The sequence below is a fragment of the Mustela erminea genome, chromosome 1 (genome assembly GCF_009829155.1).
Source record: "Mustela erminea isolate mMusErm1 chromosome 1, mMusErm1.Pri, whole genome shotgun sequence".
Lineage (NCBI taxonomy): Eukaryota > Metazoa > Chordata > Mammalia > Carnivora > Mustelidae > Mustela > Mustela erminea.
The window spans coordinates 11,891,073-11,914,277 of record NC_045614.1 but is presented as its reverse complement, the minus strand read 5'-3'; the positions used below and the strand labels follow the sequence as shown (position 1 = coordinate 11,914,277).

At 39.0% G+C, this 23,205-nt stretch overlaps 1 protein-coding gene and 1 long non-coding RNA gene across 2 annotated transcripts; both read left to right on the top strand.

The window, feature by feature from the left end:
- The first annotated feature begins 4,284 nt into the window (after window positions 1–4,284).
- On the top strand, window positions 4,285–7,946 carry LOC116600358. The gene is made up of 3 exons (XR_004289595.1): window positions 4,285–4,299; window positions 4,742–4,743; window positions 7,828–7,946. It is a non-coding gene; the product is annotated as an uncharacterized LOC116600358 (long non-coding RNA).
- A 12,671-nt stretch (window positions 7,947–20,617) lies between these two features.
- On the top strand, window positions 20,618–21,547 carry LOC116600351 (olfactory receptor-like protein OLF4). The gene has a single exon (XM_032360527.1). It carries the CDS (start codon window positions 20,618–20,620, stop codon window positions 21,545–21,547), a length of 930 nt encoding a protein of 309 aa, XP_032216418.1.
- The last annotated feature ends 1,658 nt before the right edge of the window (window positions 21,548–23,205 follow it).

Genomic DNA, 23,205 nt, shown 5'->3' with positions numbered 1-23,205 from the left:
TGGAACGTTTCATGGCATCATTTATTTCCCTAATTCTGTTTTCGTGGCTTCTAAGCTGTTTGTCCCTGGCTTACTCCTGATCCTTTCTCTCTATCTGTTTGTCCTCCAGATCACCAATTCTATCTTCTGTCTCAGTTACTCTAGCATTGAGAGAATTTAGATTAGATTGGAACTCATTGAAAGCATTGTGAAGCTCATCCCTGGTAGCTTTCAGTTCTTCCCTAATATTGAAAACTTGATCTCTGGTCGTTTTCAGTTCGGCCCTAATCAATTCCATTTGGTCACCCATGGCTTTCTCCAACCTAGCTATTGGAGCTAGGATAATTGTTAGCCTGAATTCTCTTTCTGACGTATTGTCTATGTTGATAGCCGTTAGCTCTGTTGCAGAAGGTCCATCCTCTTTATTTTTCTTCTGTTGGGCATTCCTCCTCCTAGTCATTTTGGTGAGAGATGGCTGAATGGGTGTAGCTGGATGTGTTGACTGTGGTGCAGTCAAGGTGCTTCCTGGAATGCTTCTGAGCCATCAGGGTTCCCCACCCAAATGAGAGGAAAAAGAAAAGGAAAATAAAAAAAGAGAGAGGGAGAGAAACAGGAAAGAAACTTGAGATAAAAGAGAAGGTTCAGCCCAAATGGGTCCCAAGGTAAGATTTATAAAGTATACAAACATAAACAGACAAACAAAAAGACTGATACAAGTATATGACAAGAGAAAAAAATAATATATATATTTGCATATATATATCAAATTAAGGAAGAACCTTGTCAGAAATAACCCCGAGTGTAAGATTTATATACTATCAGGACAAACACAAAAACACAGAAATACTGGTGGAAGAAAAAGATGGGAGAGTGGTTGTAAATTCTCAGTGTGGGTGAGGAAGGTTGTTTTGATTCTTCCTGGATGTATCTTGATATCTTTGTTAAAGGACTCAACTTTCCTAAGATAAAGGAGGGATTAGGAATTGGTTTACCTATAGGGGTGGTATTGATTGGGGAAAGGGCAATGGCGGCTGTCTGGTCAGCTCCAGACTGCCAGAGAAGTTCCAAGCAGTGATCGCACACTGAGATTTTCCCACTGGCCCGGGCTGGGAGTGCCTGGTCTTTTCGGGTCCGAGAGCACCCGGCTGGCATTTGTGTGCACTTCTCTCAGGTGGGGGCGCGGGGCAAGACTCGGACTCTGAAGGCACGGCAGGACACTCGCATGGGGACTGCAAAAAGGCTGTGCTTCTGTTGGCTGGCGAGGCTCCCAGCCTTTTATGGGAGCCGAGCTCCACGCACTCAGGTGTGCAAATCTCGGTTCAGGGACCGAGACCTGGTTTCTCTGCTGCACTCTCTCTGGCTCTGCGCCAGGGGTGTCTGTCCTGGGTCTGGGGAGTTAAGCCCCGACCCTAACACCCTGATTTCCGCAATTTACCCCTGGTGATCCTTTGGTCTTTTAGAGTGCTTTTTACCAGACTCCCGAGTTAATACTGGTCCCCAGGCGCAGGGCACTCTCGTATTGGGATATTACTTTCCAACAGGTCGCCTCTGGTGGCTCCCTCTCCCTTTTGTTTATCTTATGAATCAGTATGACTTTCCCACTCCGCTTTACTTGCCCACTGGCGTCTTCTGCTCCAGTAGAGATCCAGACATGTATAATTCTCATCTCAGGGTGATTTCGTGGGTGATCATGGAGTTCTTTGGAAGGTAATCAGCTCACTTTAGGGTACAGGTTGAAAGGGCCCGTCCTCCTACTTCCCCGCCATCTTGTCTTTTGAGAGAATGGATTTTTATAAAAATTAAATGAGATAATTCATAGAAGATGCTAATCTCAAGGCAATGTGCATAAAATGTCTAAATATATATATATTTTAAAGATTTTTTATTGTGATAAAATACACTTTACATAGGATTTTCCATATTAACCATTTTTTTATTCACTCTCTATATTTTTATTATTTTACTTCATTTTAATTTTTTAAAAAAATTAATTTATTTATTTTCAGAAAAACAGTATTCATTATTTTTTCACCACACCCAGTGCTCCATGCAATCTGTGCCCTATATAATACCCACCACCTGGTACCCCAACCTCCCACCCCCCCACCACTTCAAACCCCTCAGATTGTTTTTCAGAGTCCATAGTCTCTCATGATTCACCTCCCCTTCCAATTTACCCCAACTCCCTTCTCTTCTCTAACACCCCTTGTCCTCCATGATATTTGTTATGCTCCACAAATAAGTGAAACCATATAATAATTGACTCTCTCTGCTTGACTTATTTCACTCAGCATAATCTCTTCCAGTCCCATCCATGTTGCTACAAAAGTTTGGTATTCATCCTTTCTGATGGAGGCATAATACTCCATAGTGTATATGCACCACATCTTCCTTATCCATTCGTCCGTTGAGGGGCATCTTGGTTCTTTCCACAGTGTGGCGACCGTGGCCATTGCTGCTATAAACATTGGGGTACAGATGGCCCTTCTTTTCACGACATCTGTATCTTTGGGGTAAATACCCAGGATTGCAATGACAGGGTCATAAGGAAGTTCTGTTATTAATTTCTTGAGGAATCTCCACACTGTACTCCAAAGAGGCTGCACCAACTTGTATTCCCACCAACAGTGTAAGAGGGTTCCCCTTTCTCCACATCCTCTCTAACACATGTTGTTTCCTGTTTTGTTAATTTTGGCCATTCGAACTGGTGTAAGGTGATATCTCAACGTAGTTTTAATTTGAATCTCCCTGATGGCTAGTGATGATGAATATTTTTTCATGTGTCTGATAGCCATTTGTATGTCTTGATTGGAGAAGTGTCTGTTCATATCTTCTGCCCATTTTTTGATATGTTTGTCTGTTTTGTGTGTGTTGAGTTTGAGGAGTTCATTATAGATCCTAGATATCAACCTTTTGTCTGTACTGTCATTTGCAAATATCTTCTCCCATTCCGTGGGATGCCTCTTTGTTTTTTTGACTGTTTCCTTTGCTGTGAAGAAGCTTTTGATTATGATGAAGCCCCTAAAGTTCATCTTCGCTTTTGATTCCTTTGCCTTTAGAGACATATCTTGAAAGAAGTTGCTGTGGCTGATATTGAAGAGATTACTGTCTATGTTCTCCTCTAGGATTCTGATAGATTCCTGTCTCACATTGAGGTCTTTTATCCATTTTGAGTTTATCTTTGTGTACGGTGTAAGAGAATGGTCGAGTTTCATTCTTCTACTTGTTTTCCTAGCACTATTTATTGAAGAGACTGTCTTTTTTCCACTGTACATTTTTTCCTGTTTTGTCAAAGATTATTTGACCATAGAGTTGAGGGTCCATATCTGGGCTCTCTACTCTGTTCCACTGGTCTCTGTGTCTGTTTTTATGCCAGTACCATGCTGTCTTGGTGATCACAGCTTTGTAGTAAAGCTTGAAATCAGGTCACGTGATGCCCCCAGCTTTATTTTTGTTTTTCAACATTTCCTTAGCGATTTGGGGTCTCTTCTGATTCCATACAAATTTTTGGATTATCTGCTCCAGCACTTTGAAAAATACCAGTGGAATTTTGATTGGGATGGCATTAAAAGTATATATTGCTCTAGGCAGTATAGACATTTTAACAATTTTATCTATGCCCCCAATATGGGAGCAGCCAATTACTTAAGAAAACTGTTAAACAAGATAAAGCGTCATATTGATATGAATACACTAATCGTACGAGATCTTAACACACCTCTCTCAGAAATAGACAGATTATTGAAGCAGAAAATCAATAAAGAATCAAGAGCATTTAATGACACATTGGACCAGATGGACCTCATAGATATATACAGAACATCCCACCCTAAAACAACAGAATACTCATTATTCTCAAGTGCACATGGAACCTTCTCAAGAATAGACCACATACTGGGTCACAAATCAGGACTCAACCGATACCAAAAGACTGAGATTATTCCCTGCATATTCTTAGATCACAATGCTTTGAAACTGGAGCTCAATCACAAGGAAAAGTTCAGAAGGAGCTCAAACAACTGGAAGCTAAAGACCACCTTGCTTAAGAATGCTTGGATCAACCAGGAGATCAAGGAAGAACTGAAACAATTCATGGAAACCAATGACAATGAAGACACTTCGATCTAAAACCTATGGGATACAGCAAAGCTTGTCCTAAGGGGGAAATACATAGCCATCCAAGCCTCCCTCAAAAAAATTGAAAAATCCAGAACACAGCAGCTGTCTCTACACCTTAAAGAACTGGAGAATCAACAACAAATCAAACCAACTCCACACATAAGAAGGGAAATCATCAAGATTAGAGCTGAGATCAATGAGGTAGAAACCAGAGATACAGTAGAACGTATCAATGAAACTAGAAGCTGGTTTTTTGAAACAATCAATAAGATCAATAAACCATTGGCCACACTAATCCAAAAGAAAAGAGAGAAAGCCCAAATTCATAAAGTTATGAATGAAAAGGGAGAGATCACAACTAACACCAAGGAAGTAGAAACAATCATCAGAAGTTATTATCAACAGTTATATGCCAATAAGCTTAGCAACCTAGATGAATTGGATGCATTCCTGGAAAACTATAAACTCCCAAAATTGAACCAGGAAGAAATCGACAACATGAACAGATCAATATCTAATAAGGAGATTGAAGCAGTGATCAACCCCCCCCCCCCCACCCAAAAACAAGAGCCCAAGACCTGACGGATTTCCTGGGCAATTCTACCAAACCTTCAAAGAAGAAATAACACCTATTCTCCTGAAGCTGTTTCAAAAAATTGAAGCAGAAGTAAAACTTCCAGAATCTTTCTATGAAGCCAGCATTACCCTGATCCCCAAACCTGGCAAAGACCCTACGAAAAAGGAGAATTTTAGACCAGTATCACTGATGAATATGGATTCTACGATTCTCAACAAGATCCTAGCCAACAGGATCCAACAGCACATTAAAAAGATTATCCACCATGATCAAGTGGGATTTATCCCTGGGCTTCAAGGATGGTTCAACATTCATTTAAAATTTTAAAACCAGTATACTTAACATACAGTGGTATATAAGTTTCAGATGTACAATATAGTGATTCAACACTTCCATACATCACCCAGTGCTCATGAAGACAAGTGTGCTCCTTAATCTGATCACTTATTTCATGTCTATTTTGAATTTCTTAGGTTCATAGCTCAGTGGTATTAAATACATTCACTATATAGGGAAGAGAGTCCAAGACAGCAGAGGAGTAGGAGACCTTATTTTTGTCTGGTCGTAGGAATTCAGCTAAATAGCTATGATATAATTCTGAACACCTGCAAACAGAAATTGAAGAAAAGAAAAGATGCAACTCTACAAATAGAAAAGTGACCACTTTCTGTAAGGTATGAGGTGAGGAGAAGTCAATCACAGGTGATATATGGGAAGATAGACCACAGCGGGAGGGAGCCTATGTCAGCTGGCTACCAGCAAGTGATATAGAAATGGAGCACAAAAACAGAAATTTTAAAAGTCTGCTCTCGTGAGGGACATATCTCAGGCTGCTAAATGGTGACTGAACCCTGGCTGGGGCCTTGTGGTTTCAGGATCCTAAGGGTCACAGGAAGACTGTGGATCCCTGAGTGCAGCAAAGCTTCCAGGCATTGTAGCAGGAAAACCGGCTGTAAAGAGTGAGCCCAGGAGTAGGCTCTCATTTTGGGGTTGCCATAAACCTTGAATGGCAGTACATTCAGGCAACTGCTCTGAGCAGAGGCCCAGTAAGCAACAGAACTGGCAAGATCCTCCACCCCTCCCCTGGAGGGACCAAGGCAGGAGCATGCCACAGGAGTCTGCATGGCTTGGGACTCAACTCAGAGTCATGTGCCTGAAGAAGAATTGCTCAGTCATAGGCTGGTTGAGCACGGACTGCACCTGAAGACCAGGGAGACATAGTGATTGACTGTTTTTCTCTGAGGGCTCACTGAGGAGTGGGGCCCCAAAATTTGGCTCTGGGGCCAGAGATTGTGAGGCTGCCATTTTCATTCTCATCCTCTAAAACTGCTCATAAAGCTTCCAGGGAACAAATCTACCAAGAACAAATCCAAGCAGATTACTTAGCTTGGCCCCTGGCAAGGACAGTGCAATTCTGCTTTCAGCAAAGACATTTGAGAATCAATGCAACAAGCCCCTCCCCTAGAAGAACATTCAGTCAAGACAAAGTTTACTGATCAGTGAGAACTACCAAACTCTAGCATTAGGGGAATACAGTACATAGAACTCATGGCTTTTCCCCATGATCATTTAGGCTTTCAACTTCAATTAAAAAAATTTTTTTTATTTTGTTTCTTTTAAAAATATTCTTCTTTTTTTATTAAATTGATTTATTTATTTTCAGCATAACAGTATTCATTATTTTTTCACCACACCCAGTGCTCCATGCAATCCATGCCCTCTATAATACCCACAACCTGGTACCCCAACCTCCCACCCCCCTGCCACTTCAAACCCCTCAGATTGTTTTTCAGAGCCCATAGTCTCTCATGATTCACCTCCCCTTCCAATTTTCCCCAACTCCCTTCTCTTCTCTAACTCCCCATGTCCTCCATGCTATTTGTTATGCTCCACAAATAAGTAAAACCATATGATAATTGACTCTCTCTGCTTGACTTATTTCACTCAGCATAATCTCTTCCAGTCCCGTCCATGTTGCTACAAAAGTTGGGTGTTCATCCTTTCTGATGGAGGCATAATACTCCATAGTGTATATGGACCACATCTTCCTTATCCATTTGTCCATTGAAGGGCATCTTGGTTCTTTCCACAGTTTGGCGACCATGGCCATTGCTGCTATAAACATTGGGGGTACAGATGGCCCTTCTTTTCACTCCATCTGTATCTTTGGGGTAAATACCCAGGAGTGCAATGGCAGGGTCATAGGGAAGTTCTATTTTTAATTTCTTGAGGAATCTCCACACTGTTCTCCAAAGAGGCTGCACCAACTTGCATTCTCACCAACAGTTTAAGAGGGTTCCCCTTTCTCCACATCCCTTCCAACACAAAATTTTCATTTTAACAGTTACATTCTATCTCTTAATAGTATTTAATCTTATTTTTGTATATATATGTTTTTCTTTGTTTAAAATTTTGGGACACGGTTTCTTCTAACAGACCAAAATAGACCCAAAATCTAGTGTATGGGTCTGTTCTATTCACCCATATGATCATACTCTCTCTTTTTTTCTTCTTCTACCTTTTTTTTGTTCTATTTTTTTTGTTTTGTTAGTCTTTTAAATTTTCACCCTTACAGTTATATTCTATACTTTCATTGTCTTGAATATTATTTTTGTATATGTATGTTTTTCTTTCTTAACAATGTTGAGATGTAGTTTCCTCTAACAAACTCATCAAAATACACACAGAATCTAGTGTATTTTTAATATATTCTGCTCACCTGTCTGATAACATTCTCTTTTTTCCCCCTTCTTTCCTTTTGCCTTTTCTTTTCTCACTGGTTTTGGGTCTCTTCTGATTTGTTTAATGTATATTTCTCTGGGGTGGTTTTTGCCATTTTAGTATTTTGTTCTCTCATTCATGTATTCTTCTCTGGACAGAATGACAAGACAGAAAATTCACCTCAAAAAAGAGAACAAGAGGAAGTATTGACCGCCAGGGACCTAATCAACATGGACATAAATAAGATGTAAGAACTAGAGTTCAGAATAGTGATTATAAAGATACTAAGTGGGATTGAAAAAAGCATAGAAGACATTAGAGAATCCCTTTCTAGAGAAATAAAAGAACTAAAATCTAACCAAGTCAAAACTAAAAAGACTATTAATGAGATGTAATAAAAGAAAAAGGCCTTAACAGCTAGGATAAGTGAGGAAGAAGAGAGAATTAGTGATGTATAAGACCAAACAATGGAGAATAATGAGGCTGTGAAAAAGAGAGATAAACAACTACTGGACAATGAGGGGAGAATTCAGGAGATAAGTGATACTACAAAGTGGAACAATGTTAAAATAATTGGGATCCCAGAGGAAGAGGAAAGAAAGAGAGGGGCAGAAGGTCCAATATTGGAGCAGATTATAGCAGAGAACTTTCCTAATCTGGGGAAGGAAATAACCATCAAAATATCCAGGAGGTAACCCCCATCAAAACCAAGAAATGCAGTTCAACACCCCCACATCTAATCTCAGAGACAAAGAAAATTCTGAAAGCAGCTCAGGATAAAAGGCCTGCAACCTACAATGGTAGAAACATTAGATAGCAACAGAACTATCCATGAAGACCTGGAAGGACAGAAAAAAACTGGCATGATATATTCAGGGTGCTAAATGGGAAAGATATGCAGCCAGGAATACTTTATCCAGCTAGGACATCATTCAGAATAGACGGAGTGATAAGAAGCCCCCAGGACAAACAAAAACTAAATGAATTTGTGATTACCAAACCAGCCCTAAAAGAAATAGTAAAAGGGTTCTCTAAAAAAAGAGAGAGCCCAAAGGTAACATAGATCAGAAAGGAACAGGGACAATATACAATAACAGTCACTTTACAGGCAACACAATGGCATTAAATTCATATCTTTCAATAGTTACCCTAAATGGGCTAAATGCCCCAATCAAAAGACAGGGTATCAGATTGGGTAAAAAAGAAAGAAAGCTGGGGTGGTAATCCTTATATCAGAAATATTAGATTTAAAACAAAGACTCTGATAAGGGGTGAAGAAAGACCCTGTATAATTAAAGGGTCTATCCAAGAAGAAGATTTAACAATTGCAAATATTTATGCCCTTAACATGGGAGCAGACTTTATATAAGCCAATTAGTTACAAAATCAAATAAACATATAGATTATAATACAATTAAACAATTTCCTCACTGAAATGGACAGATCATCTAGGCAGAAGATCAACAAGGAAATCAGGGCTTTGAAGGACTCACTAGACCCAATGGACTTCACAGATATATTTAGAACATCCCATCCCAAAGCAACAGAAGACACATTCTTCTCTAGTTCATCTTGAACATTCTCCAGAATAGATCACATCCTGGGTCACAACCACTCACAAATGATTGGGAGCATTTCATGCATATTTTCAGACCATGATGCTATGAAACTGGAACTCAACCACAGGTAAAATTTGGAAGGAATGCAAACACTTAGATATCAAAAAGCATCCTGCTAAAGAATGAATGGATTAACCAGGAAATTAGAGAGGAATTTAAACAATTCAGGCAAACCCATGAAAATGAAAATGCATTGGTTCAAAATCTTTGGGATGCAGCAAAGGCAGTCCTATGGGGGACATATATAGCAATATAAGCCTTTTTCAAGTAAACAGAAAGGTCTCAAATACACAACCTAAACATATACCTAAAAGAGTTGGAGAAGAACAGCAAATAAAGCCTAAACACAGCAGAAGAAGAGACATAATAAAGATTAGGGCAGTAATCAATGATATAGAAACCAAAAGAAAGGTTGAACAGATCAAGGAAACTAGGAGCTGGTTCTTTGAAAGAATTAATAAGGTTGACAAACACTTGCCAGACCTATCAAAAAGAAAAGAGAAAGGGCCCAAATAAAATCATGAGTGCAAGAGGAGAGATCACAACCAACACTTAAGAAATACAAACAAGAGAGAAGGGAGCTGGGGTAAATTGGAAGGGGAGGTGAATCATGAGAGACTATGGACTCTGAAAAACAATCTGAGGGGTTTGAAGTGGCGGGGGGGTGGGGGGTCGGGGTACCAGGTTGTGGGTATTATAGAGGGCACGGATTGCATGGAGCATTGGGTGTGGTGAAAAAATAATGATACTGTTATGCTGAAAATAAATAAATTAAAAAAAGAAACACAAACAAACAAACAAAAAAGAAATACAAACAACTACAAGAACATATTATGAGCAACTATATGCCAAAAAATGAGACAATCTGGAAGCAATGGATGCATTTCTGGAGACATACAAACAACCAAAACTGAATCAGGAAGAAACAGAAAACCTGAACAGACCCATAACCAGCAAGGAGATTGAAGCAGTAATCAAAAATCTCCCAAGAAACAAGTGCCAGGACCAGATGTCTTCCCAGGGGAATTCTACCAAATATTTAAAGAATTAATACCTATTCTTCTGAAACTATTTCAAAATCAAAATGGAAGTTTGATAGAATTCCCCGGGGAATCCGTCAGGTCCTGGGCTCTTGTATTTTGGGAGGTTTTTGATCACTGCTTCAATCTCATTACTAGATTTCGGTCTATTCAGGTTGTCGATTTCTTCCTGGTTCAATTTTGGGAGTTGATACTTTTCCAGGAATGCACCCATTTCATCAAGGTTGCTAAGCTTATTGGCATATAACTGTTGACAATAACTTCTGATGATTGTTTCCCCTTCCTTGCTGTTAGTTGTGATCTCTCCTTTTTCATTCATAATTTTATGAATTTGGGCTTTCTCTCTTTTCTTTGTGGATTAGTGTGGCCAATGGCTTATTGATCTAATTGATTCTCTCAAAAACCCAACTTCTAGTTTCATTGATACGTTCTACTGTATCTCTGGTTTCTACCTCATTGATCTCAGCTCTAATCTTGATGATTTCCCTTCTTATGTGTGGAGTTGGTGTTAGAATGGCCAAAATTGACAAGACAGGAAACAACATGTGTTGGAGGGGATGTGGAGAGAGGGGATCCCTCTTACACTGTTGGTGGGAATGCAAGTTGGTGCAGCCACTTTGGAGAACAGTATGGAGATTCCTTAAGAAATTAAAAATAGAACTTCCCTATGACCCTGCCATTGCACTCCTGGGTGTTTACCCCAAGGATACAGATGTCGTGAAAAGAAGGGCCATCTGTGCCTCAATGTTTATAGCAGCAATGGCCATGGTCGCCAAATTACGGAAAGAACCAAGATGCCCTTCAATGGACGAGTGGATAAGGAAAATGTGGTCCACATACACTATGGAGTATTATGCCTCCATCAGAAAGGATGAATACCCAATTTTTGTAGCAACATGGATGGGACTGGAAGAAATTATGCTGAGTGAAATAAGTCAAGCAGAGAGAATCAGTTATCATATGGTTTCACTTACTTGTGAAGCATAACAAATAGCATGGAGGACAAGGGGTGTTAGAGAGGAGAAGGGAGTTGGGCTAAATTGGAAGGGGAGGTGAATCATGAGAGACTATGGACTCTGAAAAACAATCTGAGGGGTTTGAAGTGGTGGAGGAGGGTGGGTTTTTGGGGTACCAGGTGGTGGGTATTATAGAGGGCATGGATTGCATGGAGCACTGGGTGTGGTGAAAAAATAATGAATACTGTTATGCTGAAAATAAATAAATTAATTAAAAAAATCAAAATGGAAGGAAAACTTCCAAACTCATTCTATGAGGCCAGCACAAATGTCAGACTAGTCAAAGACCCCACCAAAAAGGAGAGTTACAGACCAATATCCTTGATGAACATGGATGCAAAAATTCTCACCAAAATATTAGCTAATAGGATCCAAAAGTGCATTCAAAGGATTATTCACCATCACCAAAAGGGATTTATTTCTGGGCTGCAAGGTTGGTTCAACATCCACAAATCAATCAATGTGACAGACTACATAAGTAAAAAAAAGACAAAAACTGTATGATCCTCTCAATTGATGCAGAAAAAGCATTTGACAAAATACAGCATTCTTGACTAAAACTCTTCAGAGTATAGGGATAGAGAGTACATACCTCAATATCATAAAAGCCATGTTTGAAACACTCACAGCAAATATTGTTCTCAATGTGGAAAACCTGAGTGCTTTCCCCTAAGGTCAGGAACATGGCAGGAATTCCCACTCTCACAACTTTCATTCAACATGATACTAGAAGTCTGAGCCTCAGTAATCAGACAATAAAAAGAAATAAAAGGTATCCAAATTGGCAAAGAAGTCAAACTATCACTCTTTGCAGATGACTTGATACTTTCTGTGGAAAACTCACAAGACTCCACCTCCAAGTTGCTAGAACTCATAAAAGAATTAAAGTGGCAGGATATAAAATCAATGAACAGAAATCTGTTGCATTTCTGTACACTAATAATGTAACTGGAGAAATAAATTAAGGAGTCAATCCGACTTACAATTGCACCCTAAACCATAAGATACTTAACCAAAAAGACTAAGTATACACATGAAAGTAATTGAGGGAGGTACAAAGAAATGGGAAAACATTCCAGGCTCAGGGATTGGAAGAACAAATATTGTTAAAGTGTCTATGTTACCAGAGCAATCTATACATTCAAAGCGATCTCTATCAAAATACCATAAAGTTTTTCACAGAGCTGGAAAAAACACACCTAAAATTTGTATGGAACCAGAAAAGAGACTTAATAGAAAACCAAAACTGATTTGGTTTTCTTTCTTGAAAAAGAAAACCCAAACAGATGGCATCAGAATTACAGTCTTCAAGCTCTATTAAAAAGTTGCAGTCTTCAAGACAGTATGGCACTGGCACAAAACAGACATATATATCAGTGGAACAGAATAGAGAAGTCAGAAATGGACTCAAACTTTATGGATAAATAATCTTTGACAAAGGAAAGAATGCCCAATGGAAATAAGACAGTGTTTTCAACAAATGGTGTTGGAAAAATTGGATAGGCATATGCAGAAGAATGAAACTGGATCATTTCCTTGTATCATGCATGGAAAATAGACTCAAAATGGTGTGGTGAAAAAATAATGAATACTGTTACGCTGAAAATAAATAAAAAAAAATAAAAAAAAGACAGCTAGGAATAAACCTAAAAAAAAGAATGGATGGAAGACCTCAATGTGAGATAGGAATCCATCAAAATCCTAAAAGAGAACACAGGCAACAACCTCCTTGACACTGGACACAGCAATTTTTTGCTAGACACATCTCCAAGGAAAAGGATACAAAGGCAAAAAAGAACTATTGGAACTTCATCAAAATAAAATCTTTGTATAGCAAAGGAAAGAGTCTACAAAACCAAAAGACAACCAACAGATTGGGAGAAGGTATTTTCAAATGACAGATCAGATTAAGGGCTTGTTAAATAATCTTCAACAAAACAGGAAAAAATATACAGTGGAAAAAAGACAGTCTCTTCAATAAATGGTGCTGGGAAAACTGGACAGCTATACGCAGAAGAATGAAACTAGACCATTCTCTTACACCGTACACAAAGATAAACCCAAAATGGATAAAAGACCTCAACGTGAGACAGGAATCCATCAGAATCCTAGAGAACATAGGCAGTAATCTCTTCGATATCAGCCACAGCAAATTCGTTCAAGATATGTCTCCAAAGGCAAAGGAAACAAAAGTGAAGATGAACTTTTGGGACTTCATCAAAATCAAAAGCTTCTGCACAGCAAAGGAAACAGTCAACAAAACAAAGAGGCAACCCACAGAATGGGAGAAGATATTTGCAAATGACAGTACAGACAAAAGGTTGATATCCAGGATCTATAAAGAACTCCTCAAACTCAACACACACAAAACAGACAATCATATCAAAAAATGGGCAGAAGATATGGACAGACACTTCTCCAATCAAGACATACAAATGGCTATCAGACACATGAAAAAATGTTCATCATCACTAGCCCTCAGGGAGATTCAAATTAAAACTACATTGAGATATCACCTTACACCATTTAGAATGGCCAACATTAACAAGACAGGAAACAACATGTGTTGGAGGGGTTGTGGAGAAAGGGGAACCCTCTTCCACTGTTGGTGGGAATGCAAGTTGGTGCAGCCTCTTTGGAGAACAGTGTGGAGATTCCTTAAGAAATTAAAAATAGAGCTTCCCTATGACCCTGGAATTGCACTCCTGGGTATTTACCCCAAAGATACAGATGGAGTGAAAAGAAGGGCCATCTGTACCCCAATGTTTATAGCAGCAATGGCCACGGTCACCAAACTGTGGAAAGAGCCAAGATGCCCTTCAACGGACGAATGGATAAGGAAGATGTGGTCCATATACACTATGGAGTGTTATGCCTCCATCAGAAAGGCAACATGTTTTGTAGCAACATGGACAGGACTGGAAGAGATTATGCTGAATGAAATAAGTCAAGCAGAGAGAGTCAATTATCATATGGTTTCACTTATTTGTGGAGCATAACAAAAAGCATGGAGGACATGAGGAGTTAGAGAGAAGGGGGTTGGGGTAAATTGGAAGGGGAGGTGAATCATGAGAGACTATGGACTCTTGAAAAACAATCTGAGGAGTTTGAAGGGGCAGTGGCGTGGGAGGTCGGGGTACCAGGTGGTGGGTATTATAGAGGGCACAGATTGCATGGAGCACTAGGTGTGGTGAAAAAATAATGATACTGTTATGCTGAAAATAAATAAATGAAAAAAAGATTAAGGACTTGTATCCAAAATATATAAAGAATTTATTAAACTCAACACACAAAGAAAAAATAATCCAATCAAGAAATGGGCAGAAGACATGAACAGACATTTTTCCTTGGAAGAGATCCAAATGGCCAACAGACACATGAAAAAGTGCTCAACATCATTTGGCATCAGGGAAATACAAATCAAAACCACAATGAGATACCACCTCACATCAGTCAGAATGGCTAAAATTAACAAGTCAGGAAATGACAGATGATGGTGAGTATGTATGTGGAGATAGGGGAACCCTCTTACTCTATTGGTGGATATGCAAGCTGGTGCAGGCACTCTGGAAAGCAGTATGGAAGTTCCTCAAAAAGTTGAACGTAGAGCTACCCTTTGACCCAGAAATTGCACTATTGGATATTTACCCTAAAGATACAAATGTAGTTATTCAAAGGGGCACCTCCACCCTAATGTTTATAGCAGCAATTTCCACAATAGGCAAACTATGGAAGGAGCCCAGATGTCCATTGACAGATGAATGGAGGTGGTAGATAGATAGAGATATCGATATGGATATATATTGATATCTATATGTATCATCTATCATCTATCTATCTACACACACACATACACAGGAATGCTACTCAGCCATCAAAAAAATGAAATCTTGCCATTTGCAATGGATGAAACCAGAGAGGGAGGCAACCATATGAGACTTCATCACAGGAAACAAACTGAGGGCTGCTAGCAGAGAGGTTGGGTAGAGGGATGAGGTGACTGGGTGATGGACATATGCCTCGAATAAGCACTGGGTATTGTGTAAGACTGTAATTCTGTAAGCACTGGGTATTGTGTAAGACTGATGAATCATAGATCTGTACCCCTGAAACATATAATAATTATATGTTAATTAATTGAATTTAAATTAAAAAATACACCCACTATATGTTTTATAAATTAAGACAGGTATTAATTTATGTTAAAGCATTGAACTCTTACTGTTTTGGCAAAAGTGACATGGAAGTCAAGGAATGTAGTACCTGTGGTTTTACATAAAAGGAATACCTTTCTTCACCTTGTTGAAGGAGGGGAATAGCAATCTTCTGGAGATACCAGTGCTGTGTCCCACCAGGAGTCAATATTTGGGAAACCAAAGGAACCTAATAAGAAAAAACTCTTCACTCTTAGATTTGGAGATATCATTAACTCAGGGTTGGGATAAAGTGCTAGGAGGTTAGCTCTGTGGGAGGTGGGTGAGTTCAGGGAAGAGTAATAAGTGGATTCATTTGACTTCAAAAACTTGTCTCTTGGGTGCAGGGAAATGACAGGAAAAAAAATTCCTATCTGTATTCTGATCTGTATAGAGCAATGTCCTCTGGGAGTTGATGTGCCCAGGGGTTGAAGTAACAGGAGGGAAATAAGCCTAAAGAGGAGATAGGGAGCTGTAAATATCTCTTTGGCTGTTGCCTCTCAGCAGGTATGACCTTGGATGAAATGGGACTTGGGTATTTTTTCTGGAGTCCTAGGTCTGGTTAGGAGATTTCTGCTATATTATTTGAGAACAGAGCTTCAGTTTCCATCATCAACCATGAGGGAGGAATTCAGACTTCCTCATGGAGACCCTCATGCAGGTGAGTCCAAAACCCAGAAGGAAAGGGCCAGAGAGAATAGAAGGGTGAGAACAGTTACCTGAAGCCACGTGAGAGCCAACCCAGCCTAGTCCAGCATTGGGACATCACTGTGGTTGTTGGCTTGCTTGATTAACTAATGAATAGATTTATTTATGATCCTAAGGATAGAAGTAAACATTGAAATTATCTACGCAGGGGAGATTGTTGAGGATTAAGTAGTGCTGATGGAAGAGTGGTGATGGGTGGCAGAAAGTGGTCCCAAGAAGAGTAGAACATGAGTCCAAACACCTTTGCAATTAAGGCGATTAGAGATTTAGGATGTTAGCCAGGAGGGATATGCAGTCAAGGGAGGGCGTTTATTCCTTTAAGCCAATTTAATGAGAACAACCTCTAGATCAAGAACAACACACTCTCCTGACTGAGCCAGCCAGGTTTTTCTGTTATCTAGCCTTTAGCTTTCATCTCAAATCAGTAATCCACATTGACGTGATTACATTAATAGTATTTTATACTGCCCTATAAAGATAGTTTTAGATTGTCATTGTGTTTCAAACAGTTGTGCCTAACCTAATCTCACTCTAACTGCTATCCTTTGTTCCTTAAGCTCTTTGTTTCTTTTTTTTTTTATTATGTTCAGTTAGCCAACATATAATACATCATTAGTTTTTGTTGTAATGTTCAAAGATTCATTAGTTGCATATAATACCTAGTGCTTATCACAACACATGACCTCCTTAAAGTTATGTTTCTATATCATGCACACACAAATATTCATACACATAAATTTATATATATATAAAATATATATGCATATATAATATAAATATATATGCGTATATATAATCTTATGCTCATTGTAAATGGTCTTTAACTCCCATGCAGTCTTCTTTTTAATTTTTTTATTTATTTTTTATTTTTCTTAATTTCTTTTTTAAAATTTTATTTATTTTCTTAAATTTATTTTTTATTTTCAGCATAACAGTATTCATTATTTTTGCACCACACCCAGTGCTCCATGCAATCCGTGCCCTTTCTAATACCCACCAACTGGTTCCCCAACCTCCCACCCCCCGCCCCTTCAAAATCTTCAGGTTATTTTTCAGAGTTCATAGTCTCTCATGGTTCATCTCCCTTCCAATTTCCCTCAGCTCCCTTCTCCTCTCCATCTCTGCATGTCTTCCATGTTATTTCTTACGCTCCACAAATAAGTGAAACCATATGACTCTCTCTGCTTGACTTATTTCACTCAGCATAATCTCTTCCAGTCCTGTCCATGTTGCTACAAAAGTTGGGTATTCATCCTTTCTGATGGAGGCATAATACTCCATAGTGTATGTGGACCACATCTTCCTTATCCATTCGTCCGTTGAAGGGCATCTTGGTTCTTTCCACAGTTTGGCGACCTTGGCCATTGCTGCTATGAACATTGGGGAAGATGGCCCTTCTTTTCACTCCATCTGTATCTTTGGGGTAAATACCCAGGAGTGCAATGGCAGGGTCATAGGGAAGTTCTATTTTTAATTTCTTAAGGAATCTCCACACTGTTCTCCCAAGTGGCTGCACCAACTTGCATTCCCACCAACAGTGTAAGAGGGTTCCTTTTTCTCCACATCCTCTCCAACACACATTGTTTTCTGTCTTGCTAATTTTCACCATTCTAACTGGTGTAAGGTGGTATCTCAATGTGGTTTTAATTTGAATCTCTTTGATGGTTCACCTCCCTCCAATTTCCCTCAACTCCCTTCTCCTCTCCATTTTTAAAAATAGCTTGTCTCCTTCAATAATACCTTCCAGAGACTCCACAACAAGTATAATCCTAATTCATTATTCCAGTGATTGCATAGTATTTCAGGCGTGTCATTATCACTTTTTTGAAGATTTTTCACATTTTTTCTCTTTAACTTGATATTATATCAATCATACAAAAATATTTTGAGAGTTTGTTTAAATGCTCGTTCTCAAGAAGTTAAAAATAGAACTTCCCTATGGCCCTACCTCAGAGAATGATCTCGGCCAGAATGTCAATAGTGCTGAAATTGAGAAACCCTGAAGTAAACAATATATATATTAATATTAATATTTATAGCTGTTTCCAGATTTCCACCAAATGTTATAGCACATCACATTTCTGCAATTTAAATTAAAGAGTACCACTTTGCTACCTGTTTTAAAGTTCCAATCCCAATTGATGTGATAGCTCTTTAAATTTTTTGGCAGGCTGATGGGTGTGGAAGAGATTTCATGTTGCTTTCATAAGCTACTAGTGTGTTAGAGCAAAACTCATATATTTGGTCACCATTTTGTTTTGCTCATTATTATTATATACCCATATATTGTGTACCCATTTTCTATAAGTATCAGCATCTCAAATGATTTTTTTAAATTAAATTAATTTATTTTAAGCATAACAGTATTCATTATTTTTTCACCACACCCAGTGCTCCATGCAATCTGTGCCCTCTATAATACCCACCACCTGCTACCCCAACCTCCCAACCCCCGCCACTTCAAACCCCTCAGATTGTTTTTCAGAGTCCATAGTCTCTCATGATTCACCTCCCCTTCCAATTTCCCCCAACTACCTTCTCCTCTCTAACTCCCCATGTCCTACATGCTATTTGTTATGCTCCACAAATAAGTGAAACCATATGATAATTGACTCTCTCTGCTTGACTTATTTCACTCAGCATAATCTCTCCCAGTCCCGTCCATGTTGCTACAAAAGTTGGGTATTCATCCTTTCTGATGGAGGCATAATACTCCATAGTGTATATGGACCACATTTTCCTTATCCATTCGTCCGTTGAAGGGCATCTTAGTTCTTTCCACAGTTTGGTGACCGCGGTCATTGCTGCTATAAACATTGGGGTACAGATGGCCCTTCTTTTCACGACATCTGTATCTTTGGGGTAAACACCCAGGAGTGCAATGGCAGGGTCATAGGGAAGTTCTATTTTTAGTTTCTTGAGGAATCTCCACACTGTTCTCCAAAGAGGCTGCACCAACTTGCATTCCCACCAACAGTGGAAGAGGGTTCCCCTTTCTCCGCATCCTCTCCAACACATGTTGTTTCCTGTCTTGTTAATTTTGGCCATTCTAACTGGTGTAAGGTGATATCTCAATGTTGTTTTAATTTGAATCTCCCTGACAACAAGTGATGATGAACATTTTTTCATGTGTCTGATAGCCATTTGTATGTCTTGATTGGAGAAGTGTCTGTTCATATCTTCTGCCCATTTTTTGATGTGTTTGCCTGTTTCGTGTATGTTGAGTTTGAGGAGTTCATTATAGATCTTGGATATCAACCTTTTGTCTGTACTGTCATTTGCAAATATCTTCTCCCATTCCGTGGGTTGCCTCTTTGTTTTCTTGACTGTTTCCTTTGCTGTGCAGAAACTTTTGATTTTGATGAAGACCCAAAAGTTTATTGTCGCTTTTGTTTCCTTTGCCTTTAGAGACATATCTTGAACGAATTTGCTGTGGCTGATATCGAAGAGATTACTGCCTATGTTCTCCTCTAGGATTCTGATGGATTCCTGTCTCATGTTGAGGTTTTTTATCCATTTCAAGTTTATCTTTGTGTATGGTGTAAGAGAATGGTCGAGTTTCATTCTTCTACTTATAGCTGTCCAGTTTTCCCAGCACCATTTATTGAAGAGACTGTCTTTTTTCCACTATATATTTGGGTGCACATATATTTTCAAATGAGTGCTTTTTGTCTTCTTTGGGAAGTGTAATTACATGATCTTGTGGTATCCCTATTTTTAACTTTTTGAAGAACTTCATAGTGTTTTCCACAGTGACTATACCAGTTTGCATTCCCACCAAAGTGCATGAGTGTGTCCTCTTCTTCACAGCCTCCTCAAAACTTGTCATTTCTTGGGGAACCTGGGTGGCTCAGTGGGTTAAGCCTCTGCCTTCAGCTCAGGTCATGATCTCAGAGTCCTGAGATTGAGCTCTTCATTGGTCTCTTTGCTTAGCGGGGAGCCTGCTTCCTCCTCTCTCTCTCTGCCTGCCTCTCTCTGCCTACTTGTGATCTCTGTCTGTCAAGTGAATAAATAAAATCTTAAAAAACCTTGTCCTTTCTTGTCCTTTTATACTAACCTTTCTGACTGGTGTGAGGTGATAGTCTTATTCATTTGGATGTCACATAGACGGAATTATTTTATTTCCTTTTCAGATTTTACATCTCCTATATAGATATGCAAAAGATTTTTTGAGGGTTGGTTTTGTATCCAGTTACTTGGTTGAATTAATTTAATAGTTTTGTTAGTGTTTTTGGCATCTTTGGTATTTACTACATATAAGAGCACATCATTTACACACATAATTTATTTCTTCCTTTCCAGTTTGGATGCCACTCATTATTTCTTTAGTTTCTCTGTCTAGAACTTCCAGTGTTATGTTGAGTAGAAGTCAGGAAAGTGGGCATCCTTGCGTGTTCTTGATCATAGAGGAAAAATGTTCCCTCTGTCCCCAGTGACAACCATGTTTACTGTGGGTTTCAATGAATGGCTTTATGTTGAGAGTGTTTCCTTCTGTTCCTAGTTTTTAGCGTTTTTATTATGTGCCATATAAATGTAAACATTAATTGTTTGAGTGAAGAATATAAAAAATAATGCACTTGCCAGGTTAGTAGTGCATGATTTTGTCATGCTCTTTCTTTTTTGTTTTTGTAGTCACACCAGTGACATGAAGCTGGAGAATGATACACAAATTTCAGAATTTCTTCTTCTGGGATTTTCAGAGGAACAAGAACTGCAACCCTTCCTCTTTGGTCTGTTTCTATCCATGTACCTGGTCATCATTCTTGGGAACCTGCTCATCATCCTGGCTGTCAGCTCAGACTCCCACCTCTACACCCCCATGTACTTCTTCCTGGCCAATCTGTCCCTTGTAGACATCTGTTTCACCTCCACCACTGTCCCTAAGATGCTGGTGAATATACAAACGCAGAAAAAGGTCATAACTTATGAAAGTTGTATCATACAGATGTACTTTTTCATACTTTTTATCGGTTTGGACAACTTCCTCCTGACTGTGATGGCTTACGACCGCTTTGTGGCCATCTGTCACCCCCTACATTACATGGTCACCATGAACCCCCGGTTCTGTGGACTATTGGTTTTAGTGTCCTGGATCATGAGTGTTCTGCATTCACTGTTACAAACCCTAATGGTGTTGAGGCTGTCCTTCAGTACAGAGGTAGAAATCCCCCACTTTTTCTGTGAACTCAATCAGATGATCCAACTTGCTTGTTCTGATACCTTTCTTAATGACATGGTGATGTATTTTGCAACTGTGCTGCTGGTTGCTGCTCCCCTGGCTGGGGTCCTTTACTCATACTCTAAGATAGTTTCCTCCATATGTGGGATCTCAACAACTCAGGGGAAGTACAAAGCATTTTCCACCTGTGCATCTCACCTCTCCGTTGTCTCCTTATTTTACTGTACAGGCCTAGGAGTGTACCTTAGCTCTTCTGCTCCCCAGAGCTCCCACTCAAGTGCAATGGCCTCAGTGATGTACACAGTGGTCACACCCATGCTGAATCCCTTCATCTACAGTTTGAGGAACAGAGACATAAAGGGGGCTCTAAATGTATTTTTCAGAAGGAAGCCATGAAAGTGCCATTTTTTTCCCCAAAAAGTACCTGTTATTGAAGGCTAATTCCTAACAGACAGAAATTGTTAATCTTTGATAGGATCATGAAATAAGAACTCAATCCCTGTATTTGTGCCCTGGAGAGTCATGTTTTCTTAAGTTCAACTGTTTCATTAAACTTTCTGTTCCTTTTTAAAAAAGATTTTATTTATTTATTTGATGCACATAGAGAGATTACAGGTAGGCAGAGAGGCAGGCAGAGAGAGAGGGGGGAAGCAGGCTCCCTGCCAAGCAGAGAGCCTGATGTGGGACTAGATCCCAGGACCCCGAGATCATGAGTTGAGCCAAAGGTAGAGGCCCAACCCACTAAGCCACCCAGGCACCCCTCTGCTCCTTTTGATAGCCAATATTTTTTTCTTTTTTGTTTTCTTAATTTCCAAGTTATTTCCAACCTCCTATCAGAAATAATTTGGAGATTTCCACTTATCTCACAGAATTATGGGCTGTACTAGTTTTATGGAATAAATTATGTTTTGCAAATGAGGTTATTCTTTTTTTTAAAAAGATTTTTAAAAAATACTGGGTGTGGTGAAAAAATAATGATACTGTTATGCTGAAAATAAATAAATGAAAAAAAACAAAAAAAAATTTATTTGACACACACAGAGAGAGAGGGAGAGACAGCAAGAGAGGGAATACAAGCAAGGGGAGTGGGAGAGGGAGAAGCAGACTCCCCACCGAGCAGGGAGCCTGATGTGGGGCTCTATCCCAGGATCCTGGGATCATGACCTGAGTCAAAGGCAGATGCTTAGCCATCTGAGCCACTCAGGGGCCCCTCAAATGAGGCTATTCTTATAAATTTATTATAGAGGAAATTCTGAGATCACCGTTTTTCACTCTGTGTCTGCATTCTTTTCCATATAACTAGCTTAAATACTTTTTCTTATAATATAGACTTTAACCACCAGTTTGTTTTGTAGTCATGGGGTTTTATGATCCTCATTATGATCATGTTCTCATATCAGCTCAGCATCCACAGTATCCCTGCCACAGAATAGGAAAGCAAAATTTGCTTATGAAACACAAAATCCAAGTGAAAGACAAATTTGCATAAGCCAAGAGACTTAATACGGGCTTAGTATCAGGGAAGACCTGAAACTGGATTAAGCAAAATTTTCAATCACACCATATTGCTTTGTGGAAATTGTGTTTATGATGATGTACATCCATTCATTGAAGTGTGGGATATTTGGTGTCCATGTTTAAAGAGTTTTATTGGTTGAAGTGAAGAACATAGCTGTAGATTTTATATTATTTAATTGGATAATTTTGCTGTTATATATGAAAATATCCAGTGCTACCTGCAAATATTACTCTTTCCATTGCCATAAACTTAATATCTCCCTCTGTAAAAATGTTGTTACAAATGTTATAGTGTGAGTGAATGAATAAGTGTTTTTACTCTATCATTAAATTCTTTACTTATCTTTTGATGTTTTGCTGCTGATTTTATTTATTTGCATCTTATCCCTCCCCCCTTTTCTTACTCTAACAAATGGTTTGTCAATTTTGCTTAGCTTTCCAAAAACTATCTCCTAACTTTGTCAATCTTTCTATTGGTTTTCTGGTTTATATATCATTTCTGTATGCTGTGATATTTGTTTCTTCTTTCATCTGTG